This window comes from Barbus barbus, assembly GCF_936440315.1.
Source record: "Barbus barbus genome assembly, chromosome: 29".
NCBI classification, from domain to species: Eukaryota; Metazoa; Chordata; class Actinopteri; order Cypriniformes; family Cyprinidae; genus Barbus; species Barbus barbus.
The window spans coordinates 25,482,740-25,504,326 of NC_136757.1; the positions used below are offsets into that span (position 1 = coordinate 25,482,740).

The following is a 21,587-nucleotide window of genomic DNA, read 5'->3' on the forward strand; positions in this document are numbered from 1 at the left end:
GTCTACACAGCCTTATATGTCTCGCTAACTTCAAAGACAGCATCCAAAGCCTAATAGAATTTCAGAAATGAATGAATTGAAGTGCTCCACGTGGGCAGAAACTCACTCACAGCTGTTTCCAACAGAGACTTAGCATATGTCAATGACTCAGTAGTCTGATTAACACAAAGATACAGATATATAGCAAGCTCAAGTACTGATAATTAAAATAGTTTGAGTGAAATATTTTATTTTTAGTGTGATGAAATAGAAACAAGAAATATAGTCGGCTCACCATCTGAAAATAGAATTGGTGCAGTGCTTATTTCATAATTTTGCTGCTTACTGTTCACTAGAGCCTGAATTCTGACTCGCTAGCAATAGCCCACAGTCATATAGTCAGTCGATTTGAGGTATGAAACGAGTATCTGTCGTCTAATTTAAGTGTTTTGTTTGTTTGTTCTGACAGTGGCAGCACCACCCTCATGGTCACAGGAACCAATCTGCTAACCATTCAGGAACCCAAAGTCAGAGCCAAATATGGAGGAGTGGAGACCACAAACGTGAGTTCCCGACCAGCTGTCCTTCTCCTCTCTGCCCCCACCATCATTACGAACAGCTTGTTGTTTTCGTGATAAGAACAAATGTCTGGATGTTCCTCTGTAGGTTTGTATGTTGGTGAATGACTCTGTCATGACATGCTTGGCTCCGGGCATCATCTACACCAAACGCCAGGTTCCAGATTGCGGAGTTCATCCGGATGAGTTTGGCTTCATCCTGGACCATGTGTCCGCCCTCCTCATCCTCAATGGAACTCCTTTCACATACTATCCAAACCCGACCTTCGACCCCCTTGGGAATGCTGGTATTCTGGAGGTCAAACCAGGATCGCCCATCATCTTGAAGGTATGACCTTTGTCATAATCTCATCATCCTGCATTTATATTCTCGATTTGCATTTTGATGAATTTCATGAAAAAAAACGTCATTTTGCTTTAAATTTTTATTTATTTATTTATTTTTTTACCAAAATGCAGAATTATAAGTATTTATTGTTCAACAAAATGACCACTAAGAATTTTTTTTATTAAATTAGGATTATTTTTTAATAATGCAGTCATTTTTTTTAATTAGCAGAGATTAAAGTTAATAATACACTAATTGTTACCATGATATTTACCTATACTTTACAAATGTACTTAAACATTTAAATAATTTTTCTACTGCATGACAAAAAATTAAGGAGTTTAAATGTGCAAAATTGTAATAACAAATGTCACAATACTGAAAATCTGAATGTTCTTAAACGTTTTAAGTATAAAATATAGTATTATTTTTTTAAATGCTTTATTATGAAAATATTATTAAATTTTAAAAATAATTATAATACATGGAAATTGTATACGATTATAATATAAAAAAAATTATACATGATTTGTAATTTGGGTGAAATATGACCTGGATATTTCATGACCTTTAAATTCTGCACATCAAATTATGTTGATAATTTTTGGTAAATTCATTTTTGTGTGCCTTCATCTGTAAACAGGGCAAGAATCTCATCCCTCCTGCTCCTGGCAACACCCGCCTGAATTACAGCGTGATGATTGGAGAAACGCCCTGTCTGTTAACAGTCTCTGAATCTCAGCTGCTCTGTGATTCACCGGATCTGACCGGAGAACAGCGAGTGATGGTGAGGATCATGCAGCTATGACATTTCCCCGTTATGCGTTATAAACAACTAATCTATAAGGAGCCTCTCGTGCAGCTGAAGAGCAAATCATACTCACCTCTCATTGCACTGACTGAGAATTTACGGCTCCTTATTTATTGTATATCAACCAATAAAGGTGGCAGAAAATGAATGAATGGCCATAAGATGGCAAAAATGCTGAATGTTTGGTTTGCATGGACTCGGGCATTATGCCTCTCATTTAATCAGTCTTGCAATAAGCCACTGCCGCATGGCCATTTTTTACTTTAATGCTAAAATGGAAAACATAAAGGTCAACTGGAAGTGGCTCGCCGTACATTAAGTACTTATTAGGATTATAGGGAGCGCTGATACAAGCAATTTCCCACGTAATCTAGCTATCTGCTCTCCCGGCAACTCAAACAATTATTAAAAAACAACAGACAGGAATCCTTCATAACCTTCCTGAGCCCTGACATATGCTTAGAAAGAGCATTTGAGACCTGTTCAGCCCCCTTTATTGATAATAACGGCTTTCATTAGTGGTCATTGCTCAAGAAAACCTCACTATTATTATTGCTCGTACTTGTGTTAGTCATTTGAACAAACTCTTGACCCTAAGTATTCAAATTTAACACGTTTTATCTACAGACATGAATGATGCCTCAAATCATGTGGCTTTTTGAGTAGCCGTGCCAATTCAATATTTAAAACATGACTGAATCAATATGTAGGATTAAACAGGAACAAATTACAAATGCTTAATATGAAGTTATAAGCCTAACAATGTAATGTGTATGTTCAGAATTATATTATGTACATGAATAGGTAGGTAGGTAGGAATTTTTTTTGAAATTCAGATTTATAAATCATCGCCTTTAAAGTTGTCCAAATGAAGTTGTGTAGTTTTGATATATTTACAGTAGGAAATTTACAAGACATCTTCATGGAACATGATCTTTATCCTAATTATTTTTGGCATAAAAGAAAAATGCATAATTTTGACCCATACAATATATTTTTGGCTATTTCTACAAATATACCCGTGCTACTTATGACTATGACTACTTACTTTGTGGTCCAGGGTCACATTTGATCCAACAGCTTCCTGTTTGATTGATTATCACTAACTCTGAAACAAAGATTATGTTTATCAAAGAGCTGATTATTCAGTTGAGTTCCGGTTTCTGAATCCACAGTGTGGAGAAACGCCCATAAAAAAGGGAAAAAAGAATGAGAGAGAGAGAGACATAGTGGAGCACTCCGCTAATGACCTGACACATATCGACAGCGCTCCAGGATTCACTTTGTTCCCCTCTATCGCCGAGTCTCAATAATTCATGCAGCCACACGGGGCCCGAGCAGCCGTAGAAAGGTGAAACTCGTTAGGACAGATGGCTGGATGCCGCGTTTAATTGGTCCGCGAATAGCACAAGGCTGAGCTCCCGATACCACGCCTCAGTCAGACCCGAATCTGTAACTAGACCTCTATTACCTGCTGATTTCTGCCTAATTGCCTTCACACCTGTGCCAAAGTGACTTTTTGAAGTAATTTAATGTGGATTAGTGGTCATGGTGTCTGACGGAGGCGTGAGCGATTGTTCTCTCACCGCAGGTGGAGAAACGCAACGTGAACGTGTCGAACAAGTGGATAATTCTGCGGTAATTCTAATTGCGAGCTGATTTCATTCAAGAAGAAACAGTATGAGTGCCCTCAGCCAATCAAAAGGCCTCATTATGACCCACTAAAGCCGGCAGGGTCGTTAGATTGAAGGGCCTGGCGCTCAACCCATTCTAATAGTTTCTTTTGTCTGTGCGTGTAGATTCTCGTGGGTGGCCTGGAATATTCTCCTGGAATGCTTCACATCTATTCCGACAGCACTCTCACACTGCCCGCCATCATCGGGATAGGAGCCGGCGGCGGCGTCCTCCTCATCGCCATCATCGCCGTGCTCATCGCCTACAAGCGCAAGACACGGGACGCCGACCGCACGCTCAAACGCCTACAGTTGCAGATGGACAATCTGGAGTCCCGTGTCGCGCTAGAGTGCAAGGAAGGTAAGATTTGGGGGTAGTTCAGCATCTGTGGTGCATATGGCCCGTGCCAAGCTATTTCAGACAGGTGTGGAGAGTGTTTTAATGAGCTACTAATGATTTTAACCCGTAGGATAAATCAAACGGAGCTGTGATGTATTATTTTATTGTGCTGTGCACTTGGTCTCCCGTGGGCGCCGAACGGGAGCGAGCCGGATGCGTTCTCGCACTGCAGTAGCCTGGATTCTTGCAGAGTTTGACGCAGTCTTTGTGGAGGGATTGAACTGGGTCATGACGTCATAACGTCCTCATCCTTTGATACCGGATTTATTCACGGCTTTAAAAGGATCTGTAGCTCAGGAAGACACGCTGCTGTGTTATTTATGCATTTGTTAAAAGAATGCCATGAGATACTGGAATGAATGCAACTTTCTGTTTATGCGATTTTATAGTTTTTTTCATTTCTGTCTTTTGTCAGTGGGCATAGTTTCCCAGAGACTGAAACTGTTTGCATTCATTCCAAAAGTGCTGTCATATATATAGAGAGAGAGAGTGCGAGAGCAATTTTGATCAATGTAAGATGCATTAACTTGATCAAAAGTGACAGTAAAGACATGTTACAAAAGATTGAAATTTCCATTTCAAATAAATACTTTTATTTTAAACTTGGTTCATCAAAGAATCCTGAAAAAAGTATCACTATTTCCACAAAAAATATTAAGCAGCACAACTGTTTTCAATATTGATAATAAGAAGAAATAGCATATTAGCATGATTTCTGAAGGATCACGTGACACTGAAGACTGAAGTAATCACTCCAGTCTGATTTTTCCAGTGAAGATTCAGTTTTGCCATCACAGGAATAAATAACATTTTAGAATATATTCAAATATATTTCAGTATATATCTGTGTATTTATGTATATAGTAAATATTGTTTATTTTTAATTCTGTAATATATTTGAAATATATAATGTTTTAAGAGCAAATACTGTAGTACTGAACAGTGAATATTATTGTGCAAGAAAACTCAATTACAGAGAAAAATGGCTTCAGTTTTCATGTTTTCAATCAGTGATGGATAATTTCATTTAATCTCCCAAAACTGATTCTGTGATGAATGTAAAAACTGCCCTATTAGACAAGAAAAGGGTGTTTGATTAACATCAACAAAACAACCAAAACAATCTTGTTTAGTTGATTAGAACTCCCTAATATATTTCAGTGTTTCTACCTCATAAAGTTTCTACATTTCATGAAGATGCGAAATGGACATGACACAAAATAACTATTTATTACCATATTGTAGCTAATGCCAGTAATCTCAAAATATGGTGAAATATCCCCCTAGTATATCTGTCTGTCACAGCATGAGGTGTTCTTCAGTCTGATGGATGCGTATCTCTTCTGTTCTTTATTACTCTCAGCATTCGCTGAGCTGCAGACAGACATCCAAGAGCTGACAAACGACATGGACGGTGTGAAGATCCCTTTCCTGGAGTATCGTAACTACACCATGAGAGTGATGTTCCCTGGCATCGAAGAACACCCGGTTCTAAAGGAGCTGGACGTAAGGGAACTTTTAAAATCTCCTGGTTCGATTTCTCTATCACCAGTTGTCGTCTGTCACTCGCAAGTGCCAATAAGTAGGTTGCCACAACTCATAGACCATTTTCTTTTAATCCTCCTGCCAAAAAAAGAAAGCAGAAAAAACCCTAGATGTGCTTTAAAAAGATCCCCTAAGCTCTGAAGCTACGGTACTGCTGTCTCAGTAGTGAGCTTCAGAGCGAACGCCCCTCTTTCAGCATGCTTTTTAATTAAAACCTCAGGCAGAATGAAATCAGCAGCCCTGCAAGGCCCTGGTGGAATAGCCGTCTAGAGACGTGCCTTACCAGAAAAAATTTGGAAAATAGTCAGCAAAGAACAATTAAACTCACCGCAGCAGAGCTTTTTTTCAAGTATGCGTTCAGGCAACAATTGTTGTTGCGCATGTTTCTCTCATCTCCTTCCTGTCTGGCTTTTCCATTCGTGTTTTTGTTCTCCTGCTTTTTCTTTCGCTTAATCAAATGTTCCCTCTCCTCTCAGTCTCCGGCTAATGTGGAGAAGGCCCTGCGCTTGTTCAGTCAACTGCTGCACAACAAGATGTTCCTGCTGACCTTCATCCACACACTGGAGGCTCAAAGGTCCTTCTCCATGCGGGATCGTGGCAATGTGGCCTCCCTCCTCATGGCGGCGCTGCAGGGACGGATGGAGTATGCCACTGTGGTTCTCAAACAGCTTCTTGCTGACCTGATCGAAAAGAACCTTGAGAACCGTAACCATCCCAAACTACTGCTTAGACGGTAAGAGATGGTAATTGTGTAGCATGTCAATTCAAATGTCCTCCTCCAAAGTTACAGTATGATTCATCACCACACTTGTTAAAAATTAGCAAGGACCTAGCAAACCCCCAGACCATACTGCATAACAACATCCTAGAAAACAACCAGAACACCTCAGCAACTACATAACAATACCCTAGCAACAATCCAGAACGTCTTAGCTACTACATAACAGCGCCCTAGCAACATATTAGACATATTAGCAACCACCCAACAATGCCCAGAACATATTAGAAAACACAATGTAATACTCTAGCACAGTGGTCGACAACAGGCGGCCCGCGACCCAAGGTGGCCCGCCAGCAATAATATCTGGCCCGTGCCCGTAGCCAGATTATTTTGATAGCGGCTGGTTCTGAAATAGATCTGTCATGACAGCAACAGTTACTCACAATCAGACTATGTGAGCGGAGCGTGAGTGGAGCAGTGTGAATTTGAATGGAGCGAAGAGCGGATTTTTTAGAAGTCGGAGTGTTGTGGTTTTCACTCGCTCCAAGAGCGCTCCATCACCGCTCCTTCACGAGTACAATTCATGCCAACGACCCATAATATAACTGCATATTTAGCAAGAATTCACATGTTAAACATATTTAGCTAGCTAGATAGAAAAGGATCACTCAAATCAGAAAGAATATGAAGGCTATGATGAATGCAGTGGACATGAGCGGGAAGTTATAATTCTCAAGGAATTTGTTCCTTCTGAATATTTTCAACTGACAGCTGACTTTTTTTCTCAGAATTATAAAATTTATATAATCTTAGATATAAACTCGCAATTCTATCAGTCTTTTTCCCCCCTCAAAACTGGACTTTAACTCGCAATTCTGACTTTATAACTCGCAATTGCGAGTTTATTTCTCACAATTCTGTGAAAGAAAAAAAAAAGTCAGAATTGTGAGATAAAAAGTTGCAATAGGTTTTTTAAATTTTTTATTCAGTGGCGGAAACAGGCTTCCATAGAACTGTGATATTTCAAACATACTGAAATACTTTAGACGTGGAGCGGTGTTTCTGATATCAGTGAGCACGTAGTCGAGCGGGAGCGGAGTGATTATTAAATGCACAGAGGGGAAATTGTTGATGCTCCACTCCGCTCACACACTCTGATTGGACACTGCCACACAAATGTGGCTTTTTGTTAATGACTGTCGCAGGATTTTACAGAGTAACAGCTCACTACCAGTTACAAAATACACTGTAACAGTCAGTCACAGGCAATTCTGGTTGCATTTTTCATCAATTAATATCTTACATTATCCTTCAACTATGTTCTGGCCCGCCATCTAGTGGTGATTTTTTTTTTCTTGCCGACCCCTGCTCTAGCAACTCCCCAGAATACCTTAGCAACTAGATACTTTAACTACAGCTGTAGTTGCTAAGTACCCCCCTGCCCCACAGTGCCCTAGTAACCTCCCCCAGACACTTTAGCAACAGCATAGCAACCATTGAGAACACCTTACAACACTTTAGTAACAACATAGCACAACCACATAGCAGCATGCAAAAAAACACCATTAACAAAATACCCCCTAAACACCATAGCAGCTGTATAGCTATGCCCTAGAAACCACTCAGAACACCTTACAACATTATGCAACCACATAGTACCAAGCAAACAAACATGCAGACAAACCCACATTAAGGCCTTACAACCCCCAAGCACCTTAGCAGCTGCATAGCAACATCCTAGCAAACAACCAGAACACCTCAGCAACTACATAGCAATGCCCTACAAACTCCAAAAACACTTTAGCAACTACATAACAATACCTTAGCAAAACCCCAGAACATCTCAGCTACTGCAGAACAATGCCCTAGAAACTCCCAGAACACCTTAGCAGCTGCATAGCAACACCTTAGAAACCACTCAGTACACCTTACAATGTTACGCACCCACATAGCAGCATGCAAAAAAACTGCAGACAACCTTATAAACTACACAGTTAAGCCTTATAACCCCTTAAACACCTTAGCAGCTGCATAGCAACACACTAGAAACCACCCAGAATGCCTTAGCAACTCCCCAGAACACATTAGCAACTGCATGCCCTGGAAATCGCTCAGAATACCTTACAACACTACATAACCATATAGCAGCATGCAAAAAACACCCTAAACAAAAGACTCCCTAAATACTGCATAGCAACACCCTAGCAAACGCACAGAATGCCTTAGCAACCACTGAAAACATCTCAGTAACCACATAGCAACATGCTAAAAACCACCCAGAACGTTTTAGCAGCCACCAAGCAATGCCCTAGCAACCCCCAGGAACACCTTACAACATCATGCAACCGCACAGCAGCATGCAAAAAAACATGCAAGACAACCTTAGCAACTGTACAGAAAGGCCCTACAATCCCCAGCACCTTAGCAGCTGCATAGCAACGCCCTAGCAACCACCCAGCATTGCAACCCCCCAGAACACTTTAGCAACCACATAGCAACATGTTAACCTCTCAGAACACAACCATCTAGCAATACCATTGCAACTGTTCAGAACACGCAACATAATTATCACTCATGAATTGCTTTTGTTTTTGCAGAACTGAGTCGGTGGCTGAGAAGATGCTCACTAACTGGTTCACGTTCCTCCTGCACCGCTTCCTCAAGGTTTGTGATGTGTTTTAACATAAACATTCAGTAAGTTTTAATTACATACTATGCAATTTCTACGTCAACAACCTCAAACTGCTCTCTGGCTAACTAGCATCTTGTTTGCGAGAAGATTTTTGCGCGCTGACGTTTTTGACGGCCTGACTCATTGCAAAGCCTGCTAATAAATCTCGCTAAAGCCTACGCTCCATATAGCGACTCAGGAATGCCACGGCTTCCACCCAACCCTGAAATCAGCCGCGTGGAGGGCACTCGCTCAATCCCACATCCTGTCAGGTGTTCCAAAGTTCACCAAGATGACCCAAACGCCACTGAATTAGGCTGAAGCAGATTGAGATGGCTATTAGCGCTAAGAGCGGGAACATCAGGCCCTTTGTGCATTCAAGGCTGCAATTGCCCTACGGAATGTAGCTCTGGCCGACCGCCCAGTGTCTTTACGTCCCATCAGTGCAGATGTTAAAGTGTTTTGGCCACCATACAGGCCTCTAGGAGTAATTACCATGAAATGCCTTCTCGGTACGGCTCAGATGCTCTGCTGAGTGTGTACTTGTAATTTCATATATATCATGAGCCAAAGCACTCAGTATGTTTATATCTGTATCTGTTTATATCTCATCTTAAAAACAAGCATGTAATGTTACATTCATATAGAACATATACTCAGTGAACATTCTCAGAACTTTCTGGCAAGGTTCTCTCAAAGCTTTGAACAAATGTTCTTCAAGAAACCTTAATAGAATTTTCAAAGTTATGTGGTTTTCAATAACGTTCTCGTAACAGTAGCAAAACTTTATACATTGTTCAGGGAACGTCTTCTAGTTGGACATTCTTCTAGCATTTTATAAAATTTTGCTACGTTTCAGAACATTCACAGAATATGGAAAAGTAACGTTCCCTTGATTTTTGCTAAATTATTAAATGAAACGTTGTTTTAGTGTTTTAATTAACGTCAGCATAACCAAAAAAAAAAAAAGTAAAAAAAAAATGTGCATTTCCAACTTTCAGAAAACATTCAGAAATAACATTTTCATAACTTAATGGGAACGTTAGCCATATTTTTGTTATCAGAGAAAAACAATCAAGAATTAATTCATCCAGAAATGAGATGTCATTATTTACTTATCCTCATGTCATATCAAACCTAAATGTAAAATAAAATAAATGTAGAATATAAAATGAAATATAATAAATATGAAATATGTGATTTTTACAGTAGGGTCAGATAAAGCATATACCACACGTCTTAATCCATATTTTACAATAGATTTCCCTGCTGTAAAAAAAACCAGCTGAATACAGCCTAGGCTAGCTGCAGATTGGTTAGATTGTAAAACCAGTTTAAACCAGCCTAGACCATCTTAAATGGTATTTCCAGCAGAGTTGAGTGACACTGACCAGTTTAGTTGTGTATAGCCTTCTGGATATGTATTATGGCTATTTTGTTTTGGGGCTTAACAGTCCATTTTCACTATTATGTGAGTTCACTTTTAAAGATTTACGAAAGAAAGTCTTGCAGGTTTGGAACGAAATGAGGGTGCGTAAATGATGATAGAATTTTCATTTTGTGGTGACTTAATCCTACAAGGGTATTGTAAATATTTGTTAACAGATATATAGGACTTCCTCTTGTGCTGTCAGTTCATGTCATCTGCATTTACACTGCATACGTTAAACCATGTGAATTTTACATTCAAACGTGTCCGTTAGCGATCGAAACCTGGAGCGGATCCCGTGACACACATCTGTTGTGTCATAACAGGGTCTAACGGCCAGACTATGAATAGCAGACAGAGCCAGAATGCCGACAGCCTCGAAAAGTAAAATAAAGATGAGGATTAGATGTTTATATTAAGACTAAATGCATTTGACATAGAGTTCGGAGGCTGGTTGTTTAGAATTACTTACAGGTAGGCGTGCAATGGATGCTGGGTAACCCTCTCCGCCTCCGTTAGAAGAGTGTGATTCAGGATGTCATGCTGTAATTAATAATGTCAAGCTGATCTTGCCTAAGAACTAAATAATAGCCTCCCCTCAGTATCGCTGTTTAGTCATCAAATGCTTTTAAGTGGGTAATTGGAGACTTCTCCACACTTCACAAAATGCCATCTGAAAAGAACCGTGATCGGACGTGTCTCTCATTCTCACGGCCGCGCTTTCTTTCTCTGCACGCTCGCCGTCTTGTTTCTCTTTTTCGCTGCCTTTTGGTCAGAACATGTCTTTTCTCTCTCCTTTTATTGCTTCTTCCTCTGTATTTAAAGGTGCAATTAGGCGTTTTCGAAGTGTGTGAAAATTACAGCTCGTTGTGATTTTATTGAATTGATGTTCTGTGGTATTTTGTGCAGGAAGTCGTCTCTCGTTCTTCTGCGTGTTCTTTAAAGGTAAAAGGTTTTAAAGGAGACATGTAATGGAAAACATGATTTTCTTGCTCTTTTGGAAATAAAAGCGCTGAGGTTTTACATAGACGTACTAAAATGTTCACAACACAAAGCTTCTGCTTATGAAATGTTAAGCAAATTTCAGAAATCATTGTAATATGCTGATTTGCTGCTTCATAAACTCAATAAAATAGTTACTTAGTTAATTAGCTCAGTATTTTTATGAATGTTGTGTGAGTCAGCATTAACCAGAATGGACTGCTTAGCCAATCGTAACAGATATTTTTATTTATATAGAGGTCTTAAACAGTACAGTAGCAAAAAAAACAGCCTGTTAAATTCTGTGGGTCAGTGAGAAGGTGGAAAATGAACATATGAAACTTTGTTGCAAGAAACCTTGACTAACATTATAAGTGGACTTTGGGGAGAAAATAAAACGCTTCAAAAGTGTAGAATATGATCTCTCTCTCTCTCTCTCTCTCTCTCTCTCTCTCTCTCTCTCTCTCTCTCTCTCTCTCTCTCTCTCTCTCTCTCTCTCTCTCTCTCTCTCTCTCTCTCTCTCTCTCTGTGCAGGAGTGTGCTGGCGAGCCTCTGTTTATGCTGTACTGTGCTATAAAACAGCAGATGGAAAAAGGTCCCATAGACGCCATCACAGGAGAGGCCAGATACTCCCTGAGCGAAGACAAGCTCATCCGACAGCAAATCGACTACAAGCAGCTGGTCAGTGTTCCCGTGGTGACGCTCTCTCACGTATCCCATGATCCCTCTTCCTGTCTCCCAACACTCCCTGCCTCATTGAAGACCACAAGTGTTTGACTTCAGCTCAAATATATGTTTGAAAAGTACCAAAACTACAAAAAGTTTGACCTTCTCAGATGCTTCCAGCTAGAAATGATATATCTTAATACTAATACAAGTGTTGTTTTAGGGTACTATTATAATTTTCTTCATATTTTAAGTAGATTTAATTTTTATATTTTCTTCTCTTTAGTTTTTTTTAAGTTTTAGGACTTATGTTTTGTGTTTTTGTCATTTTCATTATCTTTGTTTATATAGTTTTAATTAGTTTGTATTCATTAGTCTTAGTTTTAGATATTTTAGATATTGCCTTGGCAACTAGCTGAAATAAAATGAGTTTATTTATATTTTTATTTCAGTTCATGTTTATTTAATTCAAGTAACGAAAACAACACATTTTTATGGTTTTAGTTTTAACCCTGACTAATGCTTAACTTAATATTACTAATATATAAACTTTACAAGGTCTTTTCACACCAAGTCCAAGTTTTAGGTATGAATAACATATGCGACAAATGTAAAATGAATCAAATGCATTTATATGAAATGTCATTCTGCAATACTACTGTTTTTCAGTTCGTTATTTATTTTAAAGGCTTTTTCATCATGTCAATAGCTGTCATGCTTATATTTAATATTTTATGACCGTATTCTCTCTGCATTTATAAGATCAATGCAAGATCCAGTATTTTCTTTTTCTGGTTCTGATTAAGATCCGGTTCTCAATTGTAAATCCTAGTGGTCCCATCAGCCTTTTAATGATAAAACTGACTCGAGAGCACATATGTCAATCAGACAGATGATATCAGGCCAAGCAGAGTAAGTTATAATGTGACATTGAGAGCAAGGTGGCAGAGGTGGCAGAACAGGGACAGAAGTGAATTGAGAAAAAACAAAGAACGACCTGATCAGAGCCTGTAATGACTGAAACAAATCTGAGAATTTATCATGGCACTCATAAAACAACCCCAGTGTTCCTCATTTATCTCAGCAGACAGCCAGGAAATACAGCGGCTGATTTACACTGTCTCTCTCGCATACACAAACATGACTACACAAAAGAGCATATTTACTGTCTGAGAGTTCTGTGCATTGATTTAAAATGGAACAATACGAGCCGACCAATGAATGAGCTTTAATCTATGGCTCCTCAGTGGTAGTTAAAGCTATAGGACAGCTCATCAATTCCACAGTATTCAGGATAGATCAGCTTAGGGGAATCGATATGTGGCACAGTTATTCAGCTGTCTTAGCTGTCAACCCTAAAGAGAGGACCCTAGGGGCCGTCAGAAAAGGTCAGGCTCACCTGTAACACAGCGTGTATGTTGATATATTCATTAGGAGTGTAAATATTTGCCCTTATTTTTTTGTTAAAAAAAATGTGACACGTCATGAATTATAAATTAGATTGTTCCAGTTCTGAATGCTGATTGGTCAGTTCAGCTTTGCATATTAGATATTTAATTGTGCATGTTAATTGCTGCCATATTATTACATTTAGATTGTCTTTGTCATCTCTAGCACAGTTTTAATGGTTAAATTCATGTGTAGTATTTAAAACTATTTGTTCAAATAATTGAAATTCTGTTCGTTTTTAGGCTAAATCATATAGAATTGTAATAATAGTAATAGTAAAGATAATAACTATTATTATATTTATAATATATTTTATCATATATAATATGATATATTAATGCATATTTTAATTTATATAATAAGAATTATTATTATTAATATTATGTACATACTAAAAAAAAATTGGTGCCACCATAGTATATATAATGTGATATGTAATATATATATTATAATCATATGTCAGTATATATTATATGATATTATATAATATATAATAATAATATTTATTTAGGTATTAGCCAGAATTTTAATATTGGTGCCACCATAGTAGTTATGTTATGTAATATATAACATATATTATTATCATATATAATATGTTATTAGTTTATACTATATATAATTCTATATTATACGATATTATGATATATGATAATTCTATATTATATAATAATAATCATTTTTATCATGAAAATCGCTATACAAATCAACTTGAATTATAATAATACTGATAATGTAAGGTAATGTAAGATTGAGGGGCATCAGTCAATCAATTTTTATAACCCTAATGTTCATTTAAATGCTGATGAAGCTGATTTATACATAAGATATTTCATTTCTCCAAAATACATGATTGGATCCAGTATGTACTCTGCCTCTAAGCATTAAACATCTCAGTTGTGCCAGGAAGTCTGCCTGTGGGTGTGTGAACACGTGCTAAAGGACACGCTAAAGTCACCTTTACACACTCTCATCTTCACACACTCTCACACACACACAGCCAGAGATGAGAACTGATCTTTATGGTGTTAAGCTTTCGTAAAACCCTTATTTCCTCCACGCTCCGAGTTTCAAAAACCTAAACCGACGCCGGATGTCCTAAATATAGCTGGGCTCCGTCTCCGAGAGAATTCCGTAATTTACTGTGTAATTGGGTTTTAATCACAAACTCCTCGCGAGTGAGCCACGGCTGGATGGGGAGGAATTGCCATGAGCTAATGATCAGCGAGTAGCCGCGATTACGGATGCACAGTCGCGCACCAGTGCCAGCTGCATTGTTTTAATCACACGATTAACGCGGCCCATGCGCACAAAAGGTCTTCTCATGAATTTATATGGACTGTTGTCACGGTGTGAATGGAGATATATCAAAGCATCGGCTTCATAATAAACGCTCGTCTCTTTAATGTAACTCGCCTGCCTGTTTATGAAGCTGTTATTTGTATGTGTTACTCACTCGGTAAGTGCTGAGGGCTGTTTTTTATGATTTCTCTCATGCTACTGGCTGCGTAAATGAGCTGATGCACACATTCTACAGCTTGTCTTATTTTATCTTTGCTATATGGCTGCATGACCGTTTTATAACTTTATGAAGGCTTTACCATAGCAACTATGGCAAAATTATGTACAGTGCATTCATACAGTAAAAGATTCATTCTTCATACACTGACAGTATTAAAAGTACCGTGGTGTTACTAGGTTTTATTTGGATATGGTACCATGGTTTGTTTTTTAGAAAAACTGTTGGTTTTATGATTAATCTAGTGATATTTGACCAGCGTTGAAACAGTGATAATGTTACATTCTGAGAATTTAAACTTAGTTATTCATTCATTTATTTACTTTTTTCTCTGAAATTTGGAAATGAATTCCTCATATCATTGGTCAGTCAAACAAATGGTCCCGCCCCAAAGTCATGCCATTGGTTGAGTTAATGTTGCTGGGTTGTCATGATGTTAAAAACAAACAGATTAACGTTTTGTCAGCACTTAAAATGTTAATAATGTCAAAATCTGTCAATTTTAACTTATTTGTTCATTCATTTACTTTTTTCCTTGAAATTTCTGCTGAACACTTCTTTGTCTGTCATTGGTCAGTCAAACAAATAGTCCCGCCCCAAAGTCATGCCATTGGTTGAGTCAATGTTGCTGTGTTGGTTAGGCTGCTAAGAAAAAACAGATCAATATTTTGTTAGCACAACAGAGATGTTTACACTTCTGGGGAATCAACCTATAAATGTCTTTCTTATGGTTGTCTCTGCATGCGTTTTAACATCAAAAAGATTACACACTTCAGCGTAAAGTATCTTTTACCTTCTGACATGTCATATGAATCCTAGTTTGTGGCCGGATCAATCGCCTCTTGCCGTTTGTTTTTATCGATCTGTTACCGTTTTATCAAAACCTGCGTGTTTCACATATTCTGAATACCGCTTTGCAGGCAGATAAATATTTCGCCATTGACATAACAGTTAAAGTTGAGATGGCTATTATGATAAATCAGGCCGAGGCATGAAACAGGATCCCGATCAATCTTTGATATGCTGGCAGATCCGGACCAAATAGAGCTCCAGTCTCCCGCTGTGTATAATAAAATGTGCCTTGACCTTTTCGCACCCTCTTAAGTCCATGTGTATGTTAGTGTGTGTGGTCTGCATACTAGATTTTAATGTAGACGTGTTTTTGTGTCTTTGCTGGTTATCTTGTCAATCAATTTTGTCAAGTTTTCTATTGTTGCTAATGTTATCCCGGATCTCTGTGTTGCTCTTTCGCAGACGCTCATGTGTATTCCTCCGGAGGGGGAGGCCGGGACAGAAATCCCTGTTAAAGTGCTAAACTGTGACACGATCACTCAGGTGAAGGACAAGCTGCTAGATGCTGTTTACAAAGGAATCCCGTACTCACAGCGCCCGCAGGCCGACGACATGGACCTAGGTAAAGAACTCACCGCCTCTGTCTGATTCTAGATCTACCTTTCCATCCATCCATCCATCCATCCATCCATCCATCCATCCATCCATCCAAATCGGCTTGAAAACCTTACTTTTTCTTTTTGCCTAGTATAATTCCACTCCACCTGAGTGACCTTTGTTAAAAAGTCATTTTAGACAGTTATTATATTTTGAAGAGTGATTATGAAAACCATTTAGTTTTCTTAAGAAAGCATGTACTTATGAATTCTGCACAGTGCAAAGACCAGTAAATTTTGGCATCATGTTGACTATTAGAGAGAAAGCGCAGAAAACGTTGCATAACTTTTACCTTTGATACTCCAGAAACATCATCCAAGACTATTTTGTTTACTGTTCTTCTCCAGAATGGCGGCAGGGTCGACTGACCAGAATCATCCTCCAGGATGAAGACGTCACCACAAAGATCGAGAGCGACTGGAAGAGATTGAACACACTGGCGCACTACCAGGTTAAACAATGCTTCCTGGCAGCTGCTCCGTTATGTTATGCAAATTTACAAATGCTTGTCACGTGCTGTACAAAAATGGAGATGCTTTTTTTATAGTTCTCATTTTCCATCTCAGGTGACAGATGGGTCTTTGGTGGCTTTGATTCAGAAGCAAGTATCCGCTTACAACATCGCCAACTCCTTCACGTTCACTCGCTCTCTCAGTCGATACGGTAAGCCTCAGGCTCTCGGATCGCTTTACGCCACACAATCCTCAGCTTTAGCCATGTTTGTTTAATATATCATTGATTCTTCCAGCATTTTGTGTCATGCCACATGCAGCATGTTTGGCTCAAATGGGAATCTAAGATCTTTTCACCAGCCATTCAATGAAATAACACATATACTGTAGGCTGTGTTTCAACACCTAGTAAGCTAAACAGTAAATTTGGATATCATAGACATGCTCTCAATGTTTAAGGTGTCTGACTAACTGTAAGAGGATCCATTTCAGTCATAATGATGTTTATTTAGACATCTGTACTTTTAGACAGTAAACGCTGATTCGGCTCACTAGGCTTTGAGACACAGCTATTAGAAAGATAATGATTCAGAAACAGTTTAGATGTACAGATTAAGATATGTAAACTGCAATGTACTGTCAAGAAGCAGATTGAAGAACATGCTGATTTGGATTGTACTGTACATAGAGAGCTTGCTGAGGACGTCTAGTAGTCCAGACAGCCTTCGATCCAGGGCTCCCATGATCACACCTGACCAAGAGACGGGCACCAAACTCTGGCACCTGGTGAAGAACCATGAGCACGCAGACCAGCGGGAGGGAGACCGTGGGAGCAAGATGGTGTCTGAGATTTACCTCACACGCTTACTGGCTACCAAGGTACATACACATCATCCTACACAGAAAGCTTGTATTTTTAACACAATAAACCACTCAAGGCTGTATGCTACAGAGTTTTACCATGGTTAAAGATGTATTTACTCACCCTAACAGCAACTGTTCAAAAGTGTGAGCTCAGTAAGGGTTTTTTGTATTCAGCAAGGATGCATCACATTGATTAAAAGTGACCGTAAAGACTGTTACATTGTAATTTTTGTTACATTTTAAAATATATTCCAATAGAAAACCGTTATTTTAAATTATAATTTTACAATATTACTGTTTCTATATTGTATTTGTTATTAAATAAATACTTGGTGAGCCTTCTTTCACAAATATTTAAAAAATCGTACCAACCTCAAACTTTTGAATAATAGTGTACATTTTTTGAAAATGGACATTAATGCAACCAATTGAATTGAAGATTGTTTGTAAGTAACTGAAATGTGGTATGTTTGCACAAAAAGAAAAGGCATGGTCATTGTGAAATTGTTGACAAAAATTTGTATTTTTTTATTGTACTTAAAAAAAAAAAAAAAAAAGCATATAGCTTTAGTAATTTATATATAAAAATATATATATTTTAGCAGTTAACTATTTGTACATTATTAAGCGAACTGATAATGAAAAGTTGGAACAATCCATTTAATCATTCAACTAAAAGAATCATTCATTCATAAAAATTTAAAACACATCAATTAAAACCTCACAATTAGCATTTTTTTCAATAAAATGTGAATAGTGCCTCAAAACACCTGATGTGACTCCAGACATTTTAGCTAAAGCATGTAAACTCTCATGTGTCGTGTTTTTAGGGCACACTGCAGAAGTTTGTGGACGATCTTTTTGAGACTGTGTTCAGTACGGCCCATCGCGGCAGCGCTCTCCCGCTGGCCATCAAATACATGTTTGATTTCCTGGATGAGCAAGCAGACAAGCGACAGATCACCGACCCGGACGTACGGCACACCTGGAAGAGCAACTGGTGAGATACCAAGCTCTTCCTGTCTTTGACCTTATTTTCTGCAGCATCTGTTTGGATTGTTTTGAAGCCCTGCTGGGTTGCCAGTTCGGTTCCATTTGTTTCGGGAACGAAGCACGCTCTCAGAGCAATTGAAAAATAATATATTTTAGTGTGATTCAACACAAACTACAATCACTAAAAAGCTTTTTGGACGTAATCAGATTTTATTGTATCTCTCTCTTTCTTTCTAAACCAGCCTTCCTCTGCGGTTTTGGGTCAACGTGATAAAAAACCCTCAGTTTGTCTTTGACATCCACAAGAACAGTATTACAGATGCCTGTCTGTCAGTGGTGGCTCAGACCTTCATGGACTCCTGCTCGACGTCTGAGCATCGTCTGGGCAAAGACTCTCCGTCAAACAAGCTCCTCTATGCTAAAGACATCCCGAACTACAAGAGCTGGGTGGAGAGGTACGGACGCGCGCCTCAAAATACTACAGACTTGATCTGATTGCTATAGCCTAGTAATTAAACACCTTGAAAGATTGTACTTTAGGTTCAAAACTGGCAAGGATACTGATTTTTTTATTCACCCAAAATGACAATTCTGTCATTATTTACTCACCATCAAGTTGTTCCAAAATCTGAGTTTCTTTCTTCTGTTGAACACACTAAAAACGTATTTTAAAGAGTAACGGTAAGCAAACAGTTGCTGGTAGCCATTGACTTCCACAGTATGGAAAAAATATACTATGGAGGTCTATGGCTACCAGCAGCTGTTTTGTGAACCATTATATATTTATATATTATATTATAGTTAACTAAAACTAAAACCATAACAAACATTTTTGCTACTTGAAATAAACCTTTAACTGATATAAAATATACAAAAAGTGTACACTTATTTTATTTCAGCTAGCTGCTGAGGCAACATTTCTTGTTTTGAAATTTGAGCTTGAATAAAATAACAAATATATGAAGACAAAAAACACACAACATTTAGAATTTTTATTTTAGTTAAAAAATTTAGCAATTTTAATAAAAACTAAAATAGTATCTCGATACTAAAATATATAATGTAAGCAATAATAATAATAATGTACTAGCCTTAGTAGGTGCCACTAATTAGTCATTTGCACTACAGTCGTTTACTAAGCAGCATAAACTGAAATTCTATTTAGTTTTCATTTTCTCCAGTAGATTAACTCCAAACTGTTCATTCATAATATGAAGTAGATGATTTTTAACCAGGGGGTGTGTGTGTGTGTGTGTGTGTGTGTGTGTGTGTGTGTGTGTGTGTGTGTGTGTGTGTTTTCAAGATATTACCGAGACATCAGCAAGATGCCAAGTATCAGCGATCAGGACATGGATGCCTATCTAGTAGAGCAGTCCCGTCTCCATGGCAACGAGTTCAACACGCTGAGCGCGCTCAGTGAACTGTACTTCTACATCAACAAGTACAAGGAAGAGGTGAGGTCTATTTTTCATCCCGTGCTAAAAGTTACACGTTTACACATACTATTACCAGCATACTAGCATGCAAGAGTCAAGTGTTTGGAGGGGTTTAAAGTGTTAAGTGGTTGGTTTTTCAGTTTGTGAATTAAGTGTCATCTCGAATACACTAGTATTCAGTCAGATATCAAACCAACAACACCCAATTTAAAAAAAAAAAAACAAAAAAAAAAGTATACTTATTAAATATGTATATATAAATATTCAATATTTATAATGTTATACAATAATTTAAAAAAAGTATATATTTAATATTAATATTCAAATGTGGTTATAGCATCACCAAACAGATATAAAAGCAACAACACCCAATTGAATATTTTTAAATAATAAGTATACTTATTAAATATATATTTTAATTCAGACTTTTGTAGTGCTTCACATATACAACACTATACAAATACTACACACAAATACTCAAAATACACCAAGTACATAAAAGGGGGGAGATATATTATTAATAAATAAATAAATACAACTGAAGTCATCTAAATCAACTAAATTTATTGCATAAACGTATTGCTTCAGGCACAAAAGTAAATTTGTACCGATTTGTGGAACATCTAATTGACCTTAAACATCTCCCAAGGGGCATCCACTTAAAATAATCATTCAAAGGGTGTGAGCAGTCTCCTATAATTTTATGTGCCATCCTCATCACTTGCTGTTCATAATAAAATGTAAGACTTCACAAGGGAACACCTAAAATCTTTGAACACGTATTAACAGTACCTTGCAAGCGATTTTTGTTCTTTGTAGACAATAAGGAAAACCAACAAATAAATGAAAAGGACAGGACACTTTCAACAAATGAATTATAGATAGTCCTGAGAATGACTCTCTGTACATTGAAAGAATTCAGTTTCCTCAACACATACAATCTTTGATTAGACTTTTTAATGATTGCGTCTGTGTTTGATCAAACTTCAGCCTGTTATCAATAATCGTTCTTAAATACTTGTATTCTTCCACTACATGAACCTGTGTGTCATTAATGACTACCCTTTGAGGTGCAAGTGTTTTCTTACTAAAATTGATTATATATTTATTACTTTTCAGCAAAAATGTGAATGTAATATACAGAGCTGGGTAGTAACTGATTACATGTAATCTGGATTATGTAATCAGATTCCAAATGTACTTCGTGTTGATAACAACAAATGAAATATATTTTCTTACTCTTTGTATTTTTATACCAATATGGCACAAGATTATACAATTTAAATCAATGTTAAAAACGATATGGGTCAAAAGTAATCTAAAAGTAAAAGTCTGATTATATTACCTAAAATGTAATATGTGTCATGGATTACGCTATTTATACGTATATTTATATATACATATAATAAATTAAATATAAATATCAAATGTGTTTTTTAATGTATATAATGTGTGTATAAAGTAGTATATTGTGTATGTATGAAGTAGAAATTGAGTAGTTTTGTAAAAAAAACATTCGATTCATACTGTATATACAGTAGGCAAAACTTAAACCGTACTAATTTCAGGGAAGCATTTAAATCTAAAAGTTTGTAAGATCATGAGAAACATAAGTCCTGGTAGTGGTCGTGCAAATTGCCATAACG

The 21,587-nt window shown here is 37.6% G+C and overlaps 1 protein-coding gene across 1 annotated transcript in view; it reads left to right on the top strand.

Annotated features, from left to right (window-relative positions):
* LOC306848996 (plexin A3-like) overlaps nt 1-21,587 on the top strand; it is a 172,712-nt gene that overhangs the window by 147,227 nt on the left and 3,898 nt on the right. Inside the window, exons 17-31 of the mRNA XM_079383806.1 lie at nt 449-542; nt 646-885; nt 1,529-1,672; nt 3,496-3,730; nt 5,133-5,275; nt 5,791-6,047; nt 8,633-8,699; nt 11,651-11,797; nt 16,002-16,161; nt 16,544-16,647; nt 16,763-16,859; nt 17,337-17,527; nt 18,343-18,512; nt 18,748-18,960; nt 19,809-19,959. Of these exons, the coding sequence (XP_079239932.1) occupies nt 449-542; nt 646-885; nt 1,529-1,672; nt 3,496-3,730; nt 5,133-5,275; nt 5,791-6,047; nt 8,633-8,699; nt 11,651-11,797; nt 16,002-16,161; nt 16,544-16,647; nt 16,763-16,859; nt 17,337-17,527; nt 18,343-18,512; nt 18,748-18,960; nt 19,809-19,959 (2,413 nt within the window). The remainder of the gene's footprint in view (nt 1-448; nt 543-645; nt 886-1,528; nt 1,673-3,495; nt 3,731-5,132; nt 5,276-5,790; nt 6,048-8,632; nt 8,700-11,650; nt 11,798-16,001; nt 16,162-16,543; nt 16,648-16,762; nt 16,860-17,336; nt 17,528-18,342; nt 18,513-18,747; nt 18,961-19,808; nt 19,960-21,587) is intronic.